Consider the following 12,973-nt stretch of genomic DNA (forward strand, 5'->3'; position numbering starts at 1 on the left):
TATTAGATATGCACATAAACATACATATGTCTAAGGAAAACCACACTCTTCCGAAGTCGAAGAAATATCGTTTTATGGCAACCGTTTCTCATAAGATAAATTCAATCGAAAGGATTTAATGAAGAAATCCTGCGAAATAGTATTTTCCCACTAGCATGTACAGGTAGGAGTGCAGCCCTATGGGACTCAATTACCACTTAATATGTCATTTTGATACAGCATATACATATGTATGTACTTATTCATCAAATATATTATCCATGTACGATTTTGAATGTTTCAATTTTGTTATTGGTAATAAAACCTTATATTTTTTGTTAAATATGTTCGTATATACATAGAACTTCTTTAAATTTGTAGGATTAGTAACTGCTATCATGTATTTGTAGGGCTTCTTCGTTTTTTTTTAATTCGGTCGGTCTTCAATCTAAAAAATAAGATCACATTCAAATCAGTCTTAACATTTACCATATAATTTGAACTTATTCCAAACAAATAAAAAATCAGTTATTTTTTGAAACATATTGATAATTTGTATTTCAGTACTTGAAAACAAATATGATTTCTGCATAAGTGCTCACAGAACACATGGACATTTTTTCCATACTCTAGTTATCACACGCTTTCAAATGTAACACAATCACTTGACTTCCTTTACTTGTAAGCCTGGCGGCAAGGACTGCTTGATTTTTTCGGCTTTCTCTTTGTCCTGAACCACCAATGTGTATAAGAACCGCGAGCAACGAATCTTAAATTTTGTGTTAGAGGGATTCTTCTTGATTTTCACAGCACGGGCGTCAGCACGACGTGCCTTGTTTAAGAAATCTTTCACCTCTTTTATTTCACGTGGCATCTGTCACAAATATAGAAAAAATTCCTTAATATAAAGATAATTCTTTGTAAATAAGATACTTTACTACACTTACTTTGCACTATTATCGCAAAATTAAAAAGAATAAATTTTGCAACAGGAGAAAACCAACCAATGTTGACGTTTCCCACGTTTCGAAAGAAAGAAGGGGACGGCCATTTTCAAAATGGAGTCGAACACAACTTCCGAATGTCATGATGACATTTGAAAGTACTACCCATTAACAGATTATAAATACTATTTGCCAGTTCACACACAGACTGTTTTGCCGTTAAAATTGGTTTTGTTTGATACGGGACGGCGAAGAAAGACGAATGGACCATACCTCGTGCACCCACCAATTTCGGGGTTAAAATGGATACGTACGGATAGAACAGGTTCTCCAGATCTAAACGTATGTATAGCTGACTTATAGATTTTGAGATATTTGCATTTAAAATTCACAAACTATTTAAAATGTGTGTTTCTTCTATTTATATTGTATTTTACACTAGAATTTTTAACTTTTATATCCACTAACACTTCACTAATCCGTTTCTACCCATTTATTTTATGATAAATAGTGCAAAAATAACTTTTATTTATATTTAGCTTTTGTTCAATTCTTTTTGTTCACACAACAACAAAAGCGTAGCATTTTAAATAATAACCAGTGTTACCTTACGTATATATTTTACAAAATAACCAAAAAAATAAAGAACACAAATAATATCTCAATTACAGAAAATAAGTAACTCATTGTTGGCTTTTCGCGTAGTATTTCTTTCTGGTCGGACCATTTTTTAAATGAATATATACGATAGGGGTATTCTCTTGCTCTTGCAAGATTGCAGATTGCAAAAATACTACACCGAAATATACAAGGGCACGAGAGCACCCATTGCAGAATCTAGTGATATATGAGCGACTGATTCAGTCAATTTATTGTAAATGACTATTGTGCATGGCTATTGTGAATTGGCGCACCTTCTGCATGCATTTTTAACAAAAAAACTGTAACAAAACTTTATAATTTAAATAGAAATTATAAAATCGAATTAAAATTTACCTTTCTCAACAGTTTAACGACGTAATATGTCTTTATGTAAAATGGCAACTACAACAGGGTTGCAATTTTATTTTTGCGTGACATTGCACGCTAATATACATGGGTTTTGGTCTGACATATTTCACAGCCTTTGCAAATATTTTTCTGCGTGTGTTTGTTGTTGTGCCGTTGTAAATCTGCAATGCTTGCACCGTGCACCGGGTTTTGCAAGACATGTTCGGAAATTTTGATTTTGTATCTATTTTTTGTATGTAATATGCATAGTATAATAAGAATAATAAAATGGTGTTTAAGATTAAAATAAGATATTTAATTAAACTATTTAATAACTTTTAAAAGTATTAAATGTAACAATATATATTGTTACAAAAAGTAGTATTAAGTTGTATTTGTATTGCTGTATGCATCCCTTATTATGAACAATAGTTGTAGGTATATGGAATAGCATTTGTCGAAACAATAGACGTCTGGCGCCGCACTGTCTGCTTGTCGAAACAATAGACATCTGGCGCCACAGCCGTCTGCTTGAACAATTGCAGAGTCTGGCGCCGCGGCTGTCTGCTTGTCTGCTTGCGTCTGGCGCCGTGGCAGCGCCAACGTAATCAATCAGTGCTAAGAGTAAACTGCTATAGTGTAGACGAGTTGTGAAATAAAGAGTTGTTGAATTTAATTAAACAGTTTTGGTTTTATTTGTCAATCCAGAGATACGAACCTAACAAAGTGAACTAGCAAGAGTAAATTCGTAACAATATTAATTAATCTTAATATAAAATTGAGTTAATTTTACTGTTTTGAATCTACATAAAAATATTAGCAGGCTTTTTGTATTAAACTTCTCAAAAGAGTTAGAAATTACCGTCATAAACTTGACCTTGAATATATTAATAGCTGTAATACTGCAGCTGGTCCTGAGTTGTTCTTTCACATTTGAAATCCTAAAAATAAATAAAATTATTATATATGCTCTAAATTTAATAGTCATGTGGTGAGGTTTTTGTGCTTTTTTCTTGTGAGGTTTGAACAAGAATAACCTTAAGAAATAAATCTTCCAACAAACCTCACAAGTCAGACCGCAGACCAACCGCAAAAACATTTGGGAAAATTTTGTGAAAAGGAAGACAGAAAAGTGTTACGCGCGTTCTTCTTCTTCTTTACTGATTTCTGGATTTGCTTTTGCAATTTAACCCGTGTTTTTTTAAGCACTTCTTTGGAGTGAGAAAGGATATCTGCCGTAATAAAGCATTGTATGGTGTCTTTTATGACAATATAAGTATTTAAATTTGCTTTTGCAATTTGAATATGTATGTGCATGTGACATACAATTTGTGCAAAGTCTTTTTGTCCTGACAAAATATTTCATTCGTTAACTCTTAAGTTTTTAAACTTCTCGCAAGATGTAAGCTTATGCCCTCTTTTACTTAGTTCGCATGACGTTTACTTCTTCTGTTCGGAAGTGAACGATTGTGTTTTGTGAACGTTTTTTTATTTATTTGTTTTTGCTTCTAGCTTGGAGTCTATGGAAGCTTCGAATTTGAACGTGTTTAATGTTTTTAGTTTTGACTATTCATTTCTCAACCCTTTCGGCTGTTTCAAATTGGATGCATTGCCAGAACCAGAATTGGGTCCCAGCTGTCTGTGGGAATATTTTGTGTTTCTTTCTTAATTTTTGTTAAGTTCTTTAGAGCTTTCCAAGCTTAATTGAAACTATCGTCATTAAGAGCGAACTGTTTTACTATTATGCCTTCTTGACCTTTAGTTTTGTATCGGAGGTGATACAATTTTTGTGCTTTTGATAATTGTGGATGGTTGATGTAAACGGCTGTAACCATGTCCCGGAAGGATAGCCATTCTTTTTAACATCTATAAAATGTTTCTGTGTCACCAAGAATGATAGAAACAAGATTGCGCAATGACGAGTTCAAATTTTGTTCGTTCTGCGCATTTACGTCACGGTTGACCAACTTACAATCAGCTGATTTTCAGTTGTTTGTTTTGCAATAAGAAGCAATTTTGTATTGCAGGCATAAAAAATCATGAATATCATCAAAATTTAACATCAACATAAGTGAATATTTATAAAAGATATCAATATAAGTGAATATTTTATAGTGATTTACCTACATATTCATTTAATTAAATTTTCATTGTATTATTTAATTTTGTCTCTTTGCTGTGTTTGTTTCAACCATATACATTTATGTAAAAAAAAAGATTGAATATTTTGTAACCAAATATCAATTTATTGTTTTATTTAATTTTCTTTTTTTACTAAACATATTGTTACAAAAAGTAGTATTAATTGTATTTGTATTGCTATATGCATCCCTTATTATGAACAATAGTTGTAGGTATATGGAATAGCATTTGTCTTGTTGTAGACATCTGGCGCCGCACTGTCTGCTTGTCTAGTTAAACAATTGCTGAGTCTGGCGCCGCGACTGTCTGCTTGCGTCTGGCGCCGTATAGCATTATGTTCTGGTAATTTCCAGACGCAATATTCTAGAAGGACACGTCGGCATCAGCGAGAAGTGCGTGGCTATATAAGCCGTGGCAGCGCCAACGTAATCAACCAGTGCTAAGAGTAAACTGATATAGTGTAGACAACTCGTGAAATAAAGAGTTGTTGAATTAAATTAAACAGTTTTGGTTTTATTTGTCAATCCAGAGATACGAACCTAACAAAGTAAACTAACAAGCAGTAAATTCGTAACAATATGTTCAATTAAGTTTTTATTTAAGGAACGAATCCTAAAATACATTCCAGCTCTGAAAAATAATTGTTTTATTTTCGAGCTACAATTTACAAAACCACTTAAATCTATGTGCTTCTGGACGTAATTTGTACATATGTATATGCAATTCAGTACCATTGACGTCGTCAAATATTGGTTGCAAGGCTCTCTTTTTTTGACCACCATTGCAGAGTGCGCACACCTGGTAGAGGAAAGTGGTTTCTCCTTAAAAGTTTGTACACTTTTGGGCTCGTTGAACATAGCGTGATCGACTTAGCTATGTATTCTTCTTTCCAATTCCGCCGTTTGTTTCCATCCCTTAATTTTTCAATCTGTAATGATGTGTATGTGTAATGAACTTTAATATATTTTGCAACATACTTTTTAGAATTTTGGCACTTACCTGGCCGTTGGTGAAAATGCAGCTAAGTTTTTGCTCCAAATTATTTCTATGGAATTCCACAGTTTTAGTGAAAATCTTGAGGCGTTTAATTTCTGCTAACTGCTCGTTTTTGCACTTATTCAAAGTGCTAGCAACACTATTCAGCCTTTGTCTAAAAAGAATAGGAAATACACATACTTATGTAAGTAAAAGATACTTCATCAATATCAACTAGGACTAACATTTCTGTTTCCAAACGCAGTATTTTCTCGTCTTTCTCATCGATGACCTCTTCTTCTGCAGTTTGAGGTGCCTCTCCAACCTCGTTTTCTTGAATAACTTCAACAGGGTCGGCATTCTTCAAAATTGTTGTCAACATCTCTTTTTTGGAACGAGACTCCATCCTTTTCTGCCGTTCATTAGCCTCTGCAGGAGCAGTGGTTAACGTGGGAAAAGCGCTAGGTAGCAACTTCGTTGGATTCCGCGAACTTAAACCTGCAAGAGTGTTGGGTTATAAAAGTAAAATTATTGTTATCAAAATGCTATAATTACCCATTTCAAACTGCAAATTTCTTTCGAAAGTTTCTGGCGCGAAGTGCACTTCACAAGCGCACGCATTTTTAACGTTAACTTTGTCCGTCCGACGACAAAAATGAATCCATTGTTTTACTGCGGCTTTATCCTTAGAGAAATGAAAAAATCTCCACTTCGTAGCACTATTTTTGCCATTGTTATTATTACAACCGAACACTGCACAACGCATTTTAAAAACATAGAATTTAACAATTAATACAACACTTGAAAACACAATTCGAATTCACTTTCAATAGCGCGGGCGAATAATAAGTCAACCGTGACGTCAGCAAGAACAGCTGACTGAAAGCAAACATGCGCATTGCGTAATCTCTTTCTCTATCATTCTTGCTGTGTCACATGCGGGCACCTCGAGGTGGATGCCTTAACTTGCCTTTTGATTATCTATTTGGGGCAGCTCTACTTGCGGATGTGGAGTAGGTGCAATTACTTTTATTAGGTTTAATTGATTGGAGATCAGTTTTCGTATATTGCCAATACCGAGGATTTAAAATTTTGTGGTAGATCTGAACGTCAAATTCTACTATGGTGTAATGAGCCGCTTAGAGGCGAGTCCAAAAATTCTTAAGATTTTGTATTTTTATTTTTAATAACGATTTAGGAGTTTTTTGAATCGCTGAAGACGCAAATGTAGTGCAGTATCTTAAAAAACTCTCACTTTGTGAAATAAATTATAAGTTTTGATTTTTGTCGTTACTAACCATTTCTGTTATATTAGGCGTGTTTTATTTGAACAGCAAATTAAGCTATTCGCTTATTTTGTATGTAAGACTTACCTAATACTATGTTCAGACCGAAAATTTCAAAGATTAGATTACATTTAAGCATTTCATAACCCAACAGTGTTCTCACTGCCGTTAGAAAGATCAAAAAACAGCTGTTATTGTCATTCAAGAATTCACATCGCTTAATATTTATCAAAAGAAAAGATTGTCATATAGTATTTTGAAATAAAAGCCGTCTTTTTCAAATATTTTCCATATAATAGAAATAGTGGATGCATTTTTTCATTTGCTTAGTCGATTTTCAGGTGAAATTAGATACATTGCTTTAAAAAAAATTTGTTTGTTAACATTTTTTTCCCTTTGTAGTGTATAAATCAGCTGTGATAAGGTAACAGTTTTCCAGTGCTGACTAGTATTTTCCAGTGCTGACAAGTAGATTGCGCAAAATCAGAGTCGCACGGACAGATTTAGCGTGGATCAGTTTCAAATCATTTCAATGAAGTGATTTGGAACTGTCATTTTTGTATGGCGAAATCTTGATAAAGTTTTAAGATTAGTGAGATAATCCATTCAACAGCCGAAATCGTGTGATTAAGTGTCGGTCTGAACTTGGTATAACATAATTATGTTGGCTTATCATAAGCTATCGTAGCTTGCATATTGAACTAAAGGCATTGCCAGTTCATCGCTTTTTTCATTCACAATGGCTTGATTTTTTTCAAAAAATCGTAGTTGACAATAGCGAGAAACCTCATTTTGGCAGATGAAAATGTGAACAAACCAAAATTACAATTATTTTTTGATGAGTATTGAGTTAAAATTAAGACAAGTATGAACACTTGTTCTCAGTTTATTGAATTCTAGACCTCAAATAAATAAATTTGAATAGTATATTAATATTCCGTTTACAAATTTGAAATTTAAAACTAAATTGCATATCAGCTGATTGTTCTTGTCCGCATTGCCAACAAAATTCAGTTTTAAGCGAATATATGAACTAGTAGCCCTGACAGACGAGCAAAATTAATGCGCCTTAAGCAACGCTAATGCGCATTGCAATTTTATGGTGACAGACGACAGACTTGTGCATTTAGACAGCTGATAGTGAAATAAAAATGAATAAGATAAATTGTTATTAGAAATTTTGATATTTTTGGAAAATCAATATAAATTTAACGAAAAAATTCGTTTATTATTAACTACTTTAAAAGATAAAAGAGTTAAATTAAAAGCAATAATTGATTGTAATGCGGAAAAAGTGTGCGAAAAGTTAAGAATAATGGAAAAATGGAACTGTGCGTTGTTTATTTTCTGCCATTTAAAAATATTAAAATTTGTTTTTGTTTATATACTTGCACATAATTTTATTAGCAAAGGAGGCGGCAGACTTCGAGCGACATATGTCAAAAATAGCAAAAATCGGCTATTTTTGAGCAGTGTTGTCTACTCAAATTTGGTAAATTCAGCTAAATGCACGAAATTCTTGTGCATTACAAAATTGCATTAACATTAGTCAAATGCGCAAGTAAATGTAAATTAACCGTGCGATTCTGTGCTGTGATACAGTCTTAAGTCTCTAAATTTGAGATTTTAAGTTAGAGATAATTTTTAAGACTTGAGACAATTTTGCTATTCTGTAAGTGACAGTCACAAAATCTATTACATTTCATTATTCAGAGATGTTTTTACACTTGAATGAAAACAAATATGTCGATAACAAATATTAAATTTTCTATAACAGTCAAAAAATATAATTATCAATAAAAATAAAAATATATGTTCACTTTGTTTCATAATATTTACGAAATTTATGTAAAATTTACTTATTTTTAACCTTTTCGTCTTTGAGCTGCTTACAAAATAGAAAAAAAACGGCAATCGATTAATATCTATGATGATCTCTATTCAGTATATTCAAAATGGCAGACAAGAGCTCTTTTTAGTTTTGTGACCTGCTAACTACCAGGTCTCAATATTTTGAGACTAACGCTAGAGACTGTTTAGTGAATAGTAACTAGTCTCAAATTGAGACTTTGCCTCAAAATGTCTCAAATAGAGACTAGAGACTGGTTACAGAATCCCGCTATAAGTATATTCAAAATGGCAGACAAGAGTTCTTTTTAGTTTTGTGACCTGCTAACTATCAGGTCTCAAATTTGATGCAAGGTTTTGAGACTAACGCTAGAGACTTTTTAGTGAATAGTAACTAGTCACAAATTGAGACTTTACCTCAAAATAACTCAAATAGAGACGAGAGACTGGTTACAGAATCCCGCTAGTGCATATTAGCGCTGTCGTCTGTCAGGGCTATAAGCTAAGTGCGTTTTATTTGTCCATGATTTAGCTATTAGCTTGTGATGGCCAAATAAAACACGGCTATTATGTATTAAAATATTTGTCAAACGAATTAAAATTTTCTCAGTGTAAACTGATTTATAGAATATGTATGCAACGATATTATTTTTATTTTATTTTGAATATACATATGTTTCAATTGTTAATCAATATTAGAATATGTCCGAATCCTTTGTATTTAGGTACACCCTAATATGTGGACTTGTATGTATATGCGTATGTAGGTACTTATGTTTTGTGCAATTAATAGCTCGTTAGAGAGATCAATTCGCTTTTTATAGGTGTGTAGATTTATATTTTCACCTACGGTAATTTCTTTCTTGCTGTTTGTGCTTTTTTTTTGTATAAAATTAAAAATATAGTTAAACTAGCTGACCCCGCAGCCGTTGTCCTGCGTGAAATTATGTGTTTTGAAATGAAAACAAAGTTGAATTTATCATTCCACTTTTTTTTTTCAATGTAACGCAGCTTAATTTTGGTTTCTGTTCCGGTGTACAAAAAAGATGGTTTTCCAACTCGTGACCGCGCTACGTATATCTGGCCGTGTGAAAAACATAACATTTCCAAATTTATGTCACATACTATGCGACTATCCTTGTGTCCTGCTGATTGTCATCTCAAATGCAATTTTCACTGGAAACGGGAGACGTTGGAACTGAAATGGTAAATCGTTAGAACTCAAAGGGGGTTGGTTTAGTTAAGTATCCCATTTTCGCTGCTTATTTCTCTTAAATGCGTGCACGGATTTTTTTAAATTTATATAGCACGGATAGCCAATGAATTAAACTTTTATTTAAATGTAAATTTATTGTTAAATGTTAATTTGTTTTTTAGATATAAGTAAGCAAAAAACGCACATTTTCACATCTTCTCAAAAAATGGCTCTCTTCTTTTGAAGTTTTTGTTGCACTGCTTGCGAAAAATTTAACCAATTTAACACACACACATTCTTTGAAATATATTTAATTGAATTAATGATAAATTATGAATTTTAAGTTGCAATTTTATGTACAATTTAATAAATAAAACAGCTTTCAATTACGTCTTATACTGTTCCTTGAAATGTAAGCAAAATTACTGAATATGAACTGTCAAACGACGAAGAAAATAAGCACAAAAGGAAGATAGTAATAACCCAACGAATCAAAATGGTAGGCCTTATATACTGCGGCGGTTGTTTCAATGTAATATATTATACTGAAAATATAACGAAAATTTGGAATAAAAAATCGCGCGATTTTTTATTCCAAATTTTCGCCTGCGGCGCTTGTTTCGATGTAATATACTGAAAATATAATGAAAATTTGGAATAAAAAATCGCGCGATTTTTTATTCCAAATTTTCGCCTGCGGCGCTTGTTTCAATGTAGTATATTATGCTGAAAATATATTCAAAATTTGAAAAAAAAAGATCGCGCGATGAAAACCCAATTTTATTATTTAGGGGGTCTTGTATAAATGGTTGGTTGGGTTATCTCGGTACTTCAACTACTTGTATGCATTATTACCGATGCATATACAATTTTTAATTTTCAGTGTTTTTATTATTTAAATAAAGTGGATTTCCACTTTAATTCATTAAAATAATAAAAATAATAAACATAGATTCACTCTATGCATAAAAATACACAAATTTTATAATAATTAGTGAAAATTGTATGGAAAAACTACGATTTTACGCCATTTTCAGGAGGCTGCCCTAGAGCCCCCCGGGGTCCTAGGGGGGGAAGGGTGGTATTATTCAAAAGTTCCATTCATTACCTTTCAAATGAGGGGGGTAGCAAGCCCCCCGCCCCCTCCCCCTTTGCGCAAAACCTCTTCAAAATGGGATACTTAACTAAACATTCCCCCTCAAAGGAATTCGTAGAATCAAGCATTCTGCCTCCACGATAGCTACATCACAATCAGTCGGGTTCTATTACACAGTTTCGGTGCATGAAGATTGCGAAACAAAATAATGACAGATCCAACATTGAGACGATATTGATGCGGCGGCATACCAAGCCTCTCCAAAGAATTTAGAAATTCCACTGGATAATTCACAGCGTGACGATCGATCGATTTGTATGAGCGCAAGTCTCCTGGAATATGACGTTGAATCTTCAAGTTTAAGTCAACAACATCGGTATTTTGGCAGCTAACAACCTGGATGTCAATCTACTGGTTGGCCTTTCTTTCTGCGTAACTATTTCTTCGACGATGCATTCCATGTATAATATCAAGGCAATTCTGAGTAGAGCAATGTTCTCGCAAACGGATCACTGACGAAAGTTGAGAAAAAACTCGTCAATGTTAACGTCAATGTCACTCTTTTGCCATTCTCCCTCCAAATTAACTGCGAGACGCGCAACAGTCAAAAAAGGTTCATGAATTGCAAAAAAAATATCCTACAAAGCGCTTTATGGCAGTTCACGTATCGACCGTATCTTTCAAGACCAATAACCGCCATGTTCCTTCCTTTGGTGACGTACTTACAAACGTATTTTATCAATTTCACTGCAATACTCTACATTGATATGAGCTTTGAATGTGAATTAGACAATAATGGTGAATATAGTACGATCCATTTGTTGTCAACTCCGATATTCACTGTTCTAAATTTAATGTTGAATGTTCTGCCATTGTCGTCTGATGGGCGCCGCCGGTAGGGTGGATATCCATCATTTCCAGTTTCGTGTTTCTGAAAGAAAAGCACGTGGATAGTGTTTCGTGCATTTATTGACAGACATACGAACCGAAGCGGGATTATGGTGTCCGCAAGGTCCAAGAATCATATTGGTTTTCATCACTTCGTATAATACTGGATCTTTCTCTGCATCAGGAATTTACGCAGAAATAATTTCAAAATTTGATCTGGTGTAACCACCATCCACCATCCAAAGAAGAATGTGTGCGTGCGGCAAACCTCTCTTTTGTCACTCAACAGAGTACATCTAGCATCTAACCGCACCATATGCTATATGTATATCATCGCACTCTGGGAGTACTCGGTCATGTGCCTTGGGCTGCTAATGTATGTTGATGCCAAAACGAACGCCGACCGATATTTGCGCGACCACTTGGTGGCATCCTAACAAATTTCAATCTGTAATTTGTGTGCAACACACATGAAATTTTCACTGAATAATTTTAAAAAATTTTTGAAACAAACAACAAATTTGAACGATTCAAATAATTGAAAACAGAATAAAAAATTGAAAAAAAATTTGTATGGAAAAAATTAACTTTTTGGAATAGTCCAATTTTACGACTTTTCATCAAGAGAAGTATACAGGTTTTTTTTATTTCTAAACCTTCCCCTATCCACACAGAACATCCTCTGAAAATTTCATCAAGATTGGTTCAGTCATTCCCTTAGCGTTACTAATAAACAAACATTTATTCGTTTGTATGGGAAAAAGAAAAGGGCTGTTTTTAAGGGGTTTCCGGCAATTATTCGAATTTTTTTGCCGTAAAAACCATCCTTGAGCCTCAACGATCATTTTAAAAAAGGAATTGGTCCAGGCGTTTTTGAGTTATGCGCTTACCAACACATTTTGCGATTCATTTTTATATATAAGATTAAATTAAAAAATTTGGTAAGCAATTGCAACTTCTGGGTTTTTCTTTAAACGACCGAATTTATACACATAACTAAGACATTTTTCGACATTTGAATTTAAAAATATTAGCATTTTATTCTTTTCATCTTCCAAGTGGTCGAAGAAAATATTGGGCGGTAATTCCGCTGTAGGATGCCCATTTATTTAAATTGGTTAAATGTGTCTTATATGAATATTTTGATTTGCAAATATTACAATGTGCATATATTTCAAGTACCACTTCAAACATCTACCGAACTTCACATATTTTCTTTGATAAATTTCCGGCCATTAAAAATCATAAACTACTTTTCTGCAATTCTTTTGATATTCTTCTATTACGACCAAAAATGGCCCTTTTATAGAGTACTATTAAAAATACCAATTTTACAAGTTTTTTGTGAACTGATTTCGCAATTCATAGAAGTGAACTGCTTTTTAAGAAAAGTGATCGCAGTTGTATGCTCTGGGAAATAGTCACTAGATCACCTTTGTGGGTTATACAAGAGTATGATCCAGTCTTGAAACCTTCTGTTAGTCGCCGCATCTTTTCGTAGAATTTTCGAGCATTACCCCTGTCGACTAGCTTGTCAAGCTCTTCGTACGCACGCATTTCGGCCTCTCTCTTTTTTTGTTTGCAAATGCGTCTCTCTTCCCTTTCAACTCGCGGTATCTCCAAGTACATG

General features: G+C 33.5%; 3 protein-coding genes and 1 long non-coding RNA gene across 4 annotated transcripts in view; 1 reads left to right on the forward strand and 3 right to left on the reverse strand.

Moving 5' to 3' along the window:
* Positions 1 to 12,973, reverse strand: part of LOC125777683 (uncharacterized) — a 235,173-nt gene that overhangs the window by 122,507 nt on the left and 99,693 nt on the right. The window lies entirely within an intron of this gene.
* On the reverse strand, positions 508 to 853 carry LOC105223210 (60S ribosomal protein L38). The gene has a single exon (XM_011200860.1). The coding sequence runs from the start codon at positions 851 to 853 to the stop codon at positions 641 to 643; it is 213 nt and encodes a 70-aa protein (XP_011199162.1). The 3' UTR covers positions 508 to 640.
* Positions 2,508 to 5,434, forward strand: LOC125777699 (uncharacterized). The gene is made up of 3 exons (XR_007422359.1): positions 2,508 to 3,984; positions 5,040 to 5,235; positions 5,296 to 5,434. It is a non-coding gene; the product is annotated as an uncharacterized LOC125777699 (long non-coding RNA).
* On the reverse strand, positions 4,080 to 5,796 carry LOC125777688 (uncharacterized). Its single transcript, XM_049452914.1, has 4 exons — positions 5,586 to 5,796; positions 5,276 to 5,528; positions 5,055 to 5,205; positions 4,080 to 4,983 (listed from the first exon to the last, which is right to left on the reverse strand). The coding sequence occupies exons 1-4, from the start codon at positions 5,794 to 5,796 to the stop codon at positions 4,798 to 4,800; spliced, it is 801 nt and encodes a 266-aa protein (XP_049308871.1). The 3' UTR covers positions 4,080 to 4,797.

Source organism: Bactrocera dorsalis, chromosome 3 (assembly GCF_023373825.1).
Source record: "Bactrocera dorsalis isolate Fly_Bdor chromosome 3, ASM2337382v1, whole genome shotgun sequence".
NCBI lineage: Eukaryota > Metazoa > Arthropoda > Insecta > Diptera > Tephritidae > Bactrocera > Bactrocera dorsalis.